Source organism: Cydia amplana, chromosome 11 (assembly GCF_948474715.1).
Source record: "Cydia amplana chromosome 11, ilCydAmpl1.1, whole genome shotgun sequence".
NCBI classification, from domain to species: Eukaryota; Metazoa; Arthropoda; class Insecta; order Lepidoptera; family Tortricidae; genus Cydia; species Cydia amplana.
The window spans coordinates 4,325,938-4,335,429 of NC_086079.1; the positions used below are offsets into that span (position 1 = coordinate 4,325,938).

A 9,492-nucleotide genomic window follows, 5' to 3' on the forward strand; every position below is an offset into this window, starting at 1 on the left:
GTATCTTGGTGATGTCTCTAAAGATATCTAATAGATGTCTATTTCAAAATCCGTATCGGGCCCTTAGCCTTTTGCATACAAAAATATGCTACAGAACGCATATACAGGTATAAAACGTGAAATAGATATTGCAAGCTCTACAGTAAAACCCTAGTAAAAAGAAAGCACTAAAAACTTATACCTCTTTTTATACCTCACCGAGGTGGAAATGTCCCACTTTTTAAACTTAAGCTGAAACAACTTTCACCTATCTTAGAGAAAAACAAAACTAACGTCCCTGAACTGAGTAAATGGCGTGAAAAAAAAAAGTAATTTTCATTCATAAAACCATTTTCTTAGAAGCTCCAAAGCGGGACGACAGTACCAAGTAATAGTCCCGTCCCTTTTACACCCGCTTATTTTTAATGCACTTTCCCTGAGGAGTTTCTTTTATACCTCTTTTCTTGCAAAGATGTACGTGTTTTTAAGTTTCCAGCCAGCGACATTTTCACTTTTGACGACGCCCTTGAGTTTTTTTTAAAGTTCGCTGTTCTAATTTCAAATGACATTAGAATCGTACAGGCAATAAAGCCCTATTTAGTTAGATTAACCAATCAATTGTAGCTGATTTTTGAATATGGAACGCGATATCGAACGTAATCCGTTGAGTGGCACTCGTGAAAGGGATGTGCGTTGTCATTGTGTTTTTGTAATTTATTGGTTGCCAGTGTTAAAAATGTTCTACATTTTTTATTAGTGCTTGCATTATGGGTCATGTGTTTGACTTTTTATCAAGCTCTATTTAACTTGATGCGACACAATACTAGTGACATCACTACAGGGTACAGTAGACTTTTATTCAGATTTGGGACTTTTTTAGTTTTTTCTACTCAGTACGTTACCGTCATACAAAGTCTATGAAAAAAGGAAACGAAATGAAAATGAAAATCTTGGGACTTGTTTCTCATGTGATCTAAAAAACTCGTGATCGTGATCTGAATAGAAATAACAAAGTCCAAAATTATTTATTTTTTAATAAAATGACCCACCAAGTAGGTAGGTTACTACTTGTTTTGGTACCTATGTGTAAATAACCATAAAGAAAATCAGTCTTATAAAACTTACTTCACAGCAAAAAGGCAAAACCCGATAAGTAACAAAATCGAAATTCAAAGCCTCAAGAGTACACAACAGTCGGATGGCAAACTTACGACGCAGAAGTTCCGAAGCCACTCCAAGAGCGAGAAGTTTTCAACAATATATTTTGCTGCGTAAAACGTATGTTATTTAAGTTATGGCCTTTTTGCCGGCAGATAAGGAAGTTAGAGAGAATTTTAAAGGTTGCGGTATAGTTCTTCCTTTTTATGGGTGTTGGCAACGCCTTTATTTAACCTATTTTATTTCTATTATTATGTGAACTTCAGGTTAAGTAGGGATTATGTAGGCATAAGACAAGACACAATATTAAAATAATAATAAGATATTAAATTATAAAGGTATTATTTATACTCGTCTCCCTGGATTTCTGACTTTTTTTACGTAAGTAATTTTTTTATCGCTCTGTCCGCGTATCGGGGTCGTCTAACGCGCTGGCCACGACATTGCGGGCTGGCTTCGGCTAAGCTAAGGCAACAACCGTTGGAGCGAGACAGCGATCGGACCTTTCGTTCCCACCTCTGGTTGTGACCTTAGCCGAACCCAGTCGCGCACAAACTAGACGTCGTGATCGGACATGGAAGAGAATAATCTCACAAGTCACACCTGAGAATGCCGAAGACCGGGCAAAGTGGAGAAGATTGGAAAGCGGTCCCAGCGGCGGTAGCACGGTCGCATTTTTTATCGCTTGTCACGTTCTAACAAGTATGTAAGTGTGAAAGTGACGGGCATAGTGACAGGCGATCAAAATGGAACCATGCGGCCGCTGGCGCTAGGCCGGGAAAACGCTAGGTTAAAGAAGATCAGGCGGCCTAGTCAAGGTGACGATAGCTTGCGCTTCGCTATCGAATCGCTTTGTGTCTCTCTCGCTCTTCCATATTACGACTCAGCCACGACATTGAGCGACTTGCGACGGCGGCAGCGACAACCATAGGTGGGAACGAAAGCTCCGATCGCTGTATTTCGCTCCAACCTACGAGTATGGTTATCGCCTTAGCCGAAGTCGGTTGCGCAATGTCGTGGCCAAGGCGTTACTGCGACAGTGACAGTTGCGTTTTGTTCGCTACGTAGCAGGGATGTAACGGATGTGGTTTTATCGGAACCGAAAGCGGAACCAGATGTTTTAAATTTAGTTTATCGGAACCAGAAACGGAATCGGAACCGAAAACGGAACCGGAACCAGAACCGGAGCCTGAGTCAGTACTATCAGTAGATATACCTACATTACACAACACAACACATACGAATACGTACTTTAAATTCAAAAACACGGATAAACCAGAACATTTAATTACTGCAGCACGTGGCAAGCGGGGCTATGAGCGAATGACTGGTATAAACCTGTTTGTTTTTGATGTACACCACTCATGTCCCGCCGCCGCGCTAAGCATTGACATCCGATATAACTTCCGTTTCAAAAGTAACGGAACCGGAACAGAAACGGATGTGTAATACCAAACGGAAGTTCCGACTTAACGGAAACGGAAACGGAGCTCCGTAACATCCCTGCTACGTAGCCTCAGCGATTGGCATGTTGTCTACGGTGCCTGCTCGTAAAGGCTCCCTTTATCCTTCATAAACTTATGAGAGAACAGACCATACGTTCATACGTGTGATGTGTGTAATGTCTGAAACACAATGGCGCACATATGTGTAAGAAATCGCGCTGACAAACCCTCCCGAGTAACACATTATCTATCACAGGAACAGGAAGCTGTGGAGACGCCATGTTTGAATTTTTTATAAAAATTATATGTATCTTGGGTAAACTCTCTTTTATTACTGACCCTCCCTGGCTGACTATCTCTAACTCAATTCTATTATTTTTACAATATAACACTTTAAACTCTTGCGTATTGTAACAGTACATAATTAATGTTATCACATAAATAATTTTTACTATAGTTACCTTTGCGCCATAGTTGCAATTTCCCTAGCTAACCTAATAGAACTCTTTTTACAAATTAAGTAAAATTATTATCAGGCACGTTAAATGTTATGACGTAAAATATATAAAGACGGCTCCATACCTCCCGGCCTAATGGTACAAGTATAATATGGTAATAAATAAGCGAGTATTGATCTAAGTATAACGCCTTTTTGCGATAGTGATACCTTTACATTTCTTGACGTATTTCAGGACTGTTCTCGGGATTTCGACCTTTGTCCTTGTTTTTTTGTATTATGTACATCACTGGCGGTCTAGCATGAGTTGCGTTCTCGCGCGCGACTCCATACATCTTGCGCGACTTCAAATACAAGTCGCGCGCGAGAACGCAACTCATACTAGACCGCCTGATATATATGTAGTTTGTCAAAGGACTGTCTCATTACAAACATAGATAGAAAGAATCATCCTATCTTTGTCTTACACTAGTACTAGCACCCAAAAGAAAAGGATGAGCTGGATGAGTATAGTTCTCCTGGTTCTTACTGACTGACAAATTGGTGTGACCAACCTACGTATAAAGTTAGGGCGTGATATTTCGTATTTCGCTTAAAATCTTTTATAGCTGGTCAACCAAATCCTGTCAGTAAAAAAGGCGCGAAATTCAAATTTTCTATGGGACGATATCCCTTCGCGCCTACATTTTTCAAATTTGCCCCCTTTTTCTACTGTCAAGATCTGGTTGACCAAGTTTAGTGAAAATATTTATAAAGGCGACTCCACACCTCCCGGCGTAAGACACATGTGGTATAAAGCGAGTATTGATCTAGTGCGCCTTCTTTGCGATAGTGATATATACCTTTACGTTTCTTTTCTAAAGTATTTCATACAGGTATCTTCGTCTTGCTTTTTGACTTATTCAAATGTTGTCTTGGCGTTATTCATAAACGTCTGCTAAGTTAATCAGCTGATGATCATCGTTTGTCCCTCTCTATGGCTTAACGACAGATAGGGACAAACGACGATCATCAACTGATTAAGTTAGTAGCCTTTTATGAATAACGCCATTAGACTGTAATATTTATGTAGAGTTGGATAAAGCTAATGCTACCATAGAGGCATAGAAGTACATGAACAGGATTGCTTGTTAAATATCAAATACCGTAAAATGGAGTGAGTCGGCGCAAAACTGACATTCAAACCTCGATAACATTCTATTTCTATATATGCAAACTGAATGGTGTATATAATAAGTATTCCGGAAGTTTGTATTTTAGTTTTTATTTTATTTTGGGTAGCCCCATTTCATAACTTTGACAATAAACAGGAAAACCCACCTCACCCCGTAGTCCCTCGTATTTGGGGTGAGTTGGGTTTTCATACAAAGGTGATTTTGGAAGATTGTTGGATCGATTTTTTTTATTATGAGTACTACTATAGCTCCATTTTAAATTGGAATACATTATTTTTGTAGCAGTAGCCTTAGAAGTCCATCTCACCCCCCTTTCAACCCTCTTCTACCTATTCATAACCCAGCTCTCCCCGCGAACCCTACTCACCCCATTTTACGGTATCAAAAGTGCGAACAAAACCGGAATAATGTCACATGTCACTGAAAGTATAGAATTCAGAAATAATACATGATTGCGTAACTTATTTGATTTAGTACAGTTGTGGTGTTCTAATCTATATGGTTGTTAAATCAAACACGAACTCCACGTATAAACTATAATCTAAAATTCTACAAAGCGCTATGAATTTATGCAGTAGCGAACAAGCGATGTTGCGTTGGCGTAAGCGTGAGCGGCGGGGGCTGAGCGGCACAGGTTCGGCGTCGAAGGCGATCGGATGCGCTCTGAGGCTCCGTGCGGCGATCTGGGAGCCGGTCCGCAGTGGTTTTCCCCGCGCGTCCTCTTCAGCCCGCTGTCGCCTGGACGGGTTTGCGGCTAGTGATGTGCGCATGTAGCTTGAGTGATGCGCCACATCACCCCCCTGGGAGTGCTAAGGTCCATCTGCGGAAAACAAATTAGGAAATCTGACAATGCGACCAGAACGTGTTTTCCTAACAGGGTCTTCCTGCTTAGTTTCGGAAGACGGGACAGCAGCTTGCTGACGACCGTCTTGCTCGGCTAAAGTGAAAGCTGGCTTTACTCTATCTATAGAGACTGTCACAGGTCCTCTATTCGATTCCACTGTGATTGTTTTGTCTGTTCTTGAGAGTACTTTGTGAGGTCCAGTGTAAGGCTTTTCCAAGGAACGGCGGACGGCGTCCTTGCGAATGAAAACATATGTTGCTGTTTTGAGATCCTCGTGTAAGAAAATCGACTTTGTTGTGTGATGAGATGCCGGCTGCGGTTTGAGGTGAGAAATGTGCTCTTTAAGCCGTGACACGAAGTCAGATGGCTGCAACATGTCGTGAGGGTGTGTGTTAGAATTGAAAAACTCACCCGGGATCCGTAATGGCTCACCATAAACCATCTCCGCAGCCGAGCACCGCAGATCCGCCTTCCAAGCCGTCCGCAGCCCCAGCAACACGACGGGGAGCACGTCAGTCCAGCTCTTCTCGTCGTGGGCCATGATGGCGGCCTTGAGGGTGCGATGGAGGCGTTCCACGAGCCCGTTCGCCGCTGGGTGGTACGCCGTTGTGTGGCGCAGATGTACGCCGCAGAGGCGCGTCAACGCCTGAAAGAGTTGTGAATTAAATTGGCGTCCTTGATCAGTTGTGACAACCTGTATTGGGTGATGTGGCGCATCACTCAAGCTACATGCGCACATCACTAGCCGCAAACCCGTCCAGGCGACAGCGGGCTGAAGAGGACGCGCGGGGAAAACCACTGCGGACCGGCTCCCAGATCGCCGCACGGAGCCTCAGAGCGCATCCGATCGCCTTCGACGCCGAACCTGTGCCGCTCAGCCCCCGCCGCTCACGCTTACGCCAACGCAACATCGCTTGTTCGCTACTGCATAAATTCATAGCGCTTTGTAGAATTTTAGATTATAGTTTATACGTGGAGTTCGTGTTTGATTTAACAACCATATAGATTAGAACACCACATTGGTGACCCGAGAGTGCTTACGGACCGCGGGAAGTATTTTCGCGTTATAATTATGGCGGGTGAGAATGATACCGGCGCGGGCGCGTCGGGCGCGGGCACGGCGCCGCCGCCTCGGGCGACCGATGATTTTGCTGATGCACAAGTTGGCGCGCCGGTGGCCGTTAACCGCGTGGCAATACGTTTGCCGCCATTTTGGCCGGACGATCCCGAAGTCTGGTTTGGACAAGCAGAGGCGCAGTTCCACGTGTCAGGTATTAAGGACGACGCCACGAAATTTTATTGCGTCGTTGCTCAACTCGATCACAGGTATGCCAAAGAGATTAAAGGTATTATTAAGAATCCCCCAGCTACTGATAAATACCCAAAGTTAAAGGCTGAATTAACTAAGTACCTGTGTGTTTCCCGTCAGCAACAGATTACCCAGGTGCTTTCTAACGAGGAGCTGGGGGACCGCAAGCCCTCGCAATTTCTGCACCATTTACAACATCTGGCTGACGGCGGAATGAACGACGAGTTTATGAAAAGTATGTGGATGAAAAGGTTACCGACGCATGTTCAACCTATTTTAATTTCGCAGGCCTCAGCCAGTTTGGAGGAGCTAGCGGATCTCGCCGACAGAATTTGCGAGGCCACGTCACCGTCGCCGCCATTACACGTGGCGGCCGCGACGTCCGATTTCGGCGGGTTATTGAAACGCATCGACGACCTGACACGTGCACAGTCCGAGATGATTAAGCAAATTGCGCAAATGTCCATGCATCAAGGCCGAGGGCGCTCAACATCTCGTCGAGGAGGCAACGCGAGATCGAGGAGCAGGGGTCGGAGCCGAAGTAGAACTGCAGGTACGTGTTGGTATCATTCTATTTTTGGTGAAAAAGCGAAGAAATGCACTACCCCCTGCAACTACTCGTCGGGAAATGCAAGCGGCTCTCAGTAAACGCGGCGACTGATTGCCGCGCCACAAGCCGCCTCTTCATAACCGACAAAAGGTCTAAATTGCAGTTCCTTATTGATACCGGTTCCGACCTCTGCGTGGTACCACGTGGGAATTGGCCCGATGGCAAACCGACTGAGTACAGCCTCACCGCTGCCAACGGCACTCCTATCCAGACATATGGGACCGTCACACTGCACCTTGACCTGGGCCTACGGCGAGACTTCGTGTGGAACTTCGTGGTAGCTAACGTTGGCAAGCCGATCATCGGAGCAGATCTCCTCGCACACTATGGGTTGCTCGTGGACTGTCAGGACGGTAGATTGATAGACAAGCTAACCACTCTCTCCACAGCAGCGATACGGATGAAATGCGACATCTCCAGCATCAAGACGATTTCCGGTGACAGCGAGTACCACGCCCTGCTTTCAAAGTACTCGCAACTTACCAAACCGTCAGGCATCACACGTCAAGTGAAGCATAACACCGTTCATTTTATCCGTACCTCACCAGGGCCTCCAGTATTTGCCAGACCACGCCGCCTGGCTCCCGATAGGCTGAAGGTGGCTAAAGAGCAGTTCGAGGAGATGGTTAGAGACGGCACCGCTCGTCGCTCCGATTCACCTTGGGCTTCTGCGCTTCACCTCGCTCCAAAACAGGACGGCTGGAGACCTTGCGGGGACTACCGCGCGCTTAACGCGCGAACAATTCCGGACAGGTACCCCATTAGGCATATCGAAGATTACGCTCACAGTCTGGCAGGCTGCAAAATATTCTCCAAGATTGACCTAGTCAAAGCTTATAACCAGATCCCGGTTTTCCATGAAGACATTGCCAAGACTGCTATAACCACACCGTTCGGACTTTTTGAGTTTCCTTTTATGTCTTTCGGCCTAAGAAATGCAGGGCAGACCTTCCAGCGTTTCCTCGACGAGGTACTTCGCGATATGGATTGCTGCTATTCTTATATAGATGATATTTTGATATATTCCAGAAGCCACAGCGAGCACCTGGAGCACCTGGAGCAGGTTTTCAAACGCCTGGCGGAGTATGGCCTGCTCATCAACGAGAGGAAATGCGTGTTTGGTCAGCGCGAGGTAACCTTCCTGGGTTTTCACATATCGGAGCAAGGTACGCGCCCTCTGGATACCAGGATCGAGGTCATTCGAGATTTCCCTCCTCCGAAGACTGTAAGCGGCCTACGCAACCATATAGATTAGAACACCACACAGTCGCCATCATAATATATCGGAGCGGCCAAGGTGTTCACAAAATCTTAACACGCACTAACGCCTTGTCGATACAGGCGTGTTCAGATATTTGTGAACGCCTTGGCCGATCCGATATATTTGATGGCGACTGTACTTAAAAGTACCGACCTTTATCAGTTGAAACATTATTATCTGGTTCTTGTTTCAAAGTTTTTTCTGTGCGCGGACTCTGGTTCTGATGTGTAGATTAAAGCGATACTTCTTCGGTTAACGATCTAGGGTCATTGCGCTAGTTTTCGTCCACTTGACAAAATTTAAAAAAAAACCTACATTGCTGCACAAGTTTGGAATTATTGCAATCCTTAATGTTTAAACAATATATTTATATACATAAAAATGACATTCAGCAAGCAGAAAATTTAAAATGAAACATTTTATTTGCTAATCCGTCAAGTGGACGAAAACTAGAGCATGGACGGATACTAGCGCAATGACCCTGTCTTTAAAATTAATAGTATTCTTAACGCAAACTTTAGTATGACTAGTAAACATCTCCATACAAAATCTTCAATATCAACACTACTAGCATTAATAAAATGAGCACACAAAGTTGGCCACAAAAATGCACTAGCAATAAAAATCCCACCACGAGCCAAGAAAACGGCGTCAAAGGCCAAACAGCGGCACCAATAAACGCCTTGTCATCCCTCTCTGATTGATCATTATTTTATGCGCCAAACTATCTATCTATCTCGCTTGCGCTTGAAGCAGTGCCAGAGAATATTCTCATCGCCTACCGAGCGCGCACAATTCTTAAGTTGATCCAAACCAATATACTTTCCTTCTTTTAATTATTAAGGAGCTTGAGGTCTCAGTTACACTGGTGTGTTAAAGTAGATGGTTTGGTGAGCGTTGGGAATGTGGCTAGGGCATATTTTCCCGCGATGCGGTGTAGAAAATGTGGCGTTTCCGTTTTCATTTGAATACAGAACGTGGTGATAATGATGCAGACGCGTCGGTTAATTTTTAAACGGCTTTAATATTTTGAATTTGGAATATATTCTAATGGTGCCAGCAAGATCTTAATGTTTTGAAAAAAGCAAAAAATTTCGTTACGTTGTAAGTATACAGAGTGCTTCCTGTAACAGGAGCAATAAATTAAACTGTAGGCTGTACTCCTCAAACTGACCAACATTTGTTCAGCAACTTTTGAAAATAACTAAGGTTTTGATTTTTATTACACTTTAAAGTTTATTCTAAGACGCAATG

At 44.3% G+C, this 9,492-nt stretch overlaps 1 protein-coding gene across 1 annotated transcript; it reads left to right on the top strand.

The window, feature by feature from the left end:
- Window positions 1-6,146: 6,146 nt before the first annotated feature.
- On the top strand, window positions 6,147-8,232 carry LOC134652260 (uncharacterized). Its single transcript, XM_063507430.1, has 2 exons — window positions 6,147-7,730; window positions 8,007-8,232. The coding sequence occupies exons 1-2, from the start codon at window positions 6,964-6,966 to the stop codon at window positions 8,230-8,232; spliced, it is 993 nt and encodes a 330-aa protein (XP_063363500.1). The 5' UTR covers window positions 6,147-6,963.
- Window positions 8,233-9,492: the final 1,260 nt, after the last annotated feature.

Bases quoted from the DNA above. Each gene is read 5' to 3' on its own strand.
- LOC134652260 (XM_063507430.1), top strand. From the start codon at position 6,964: ATGCACTACCCCCTGCAACTACTCGTCGGGAAATGCAAGCGGCTCTCA. The intron at 7,731-8,006 runs GTACCCCATTAG...GATATATTCCAG, and splicing joins GCGCGAACAATTCCGGACAG to AAGCCACAGCGAGCACCTGG.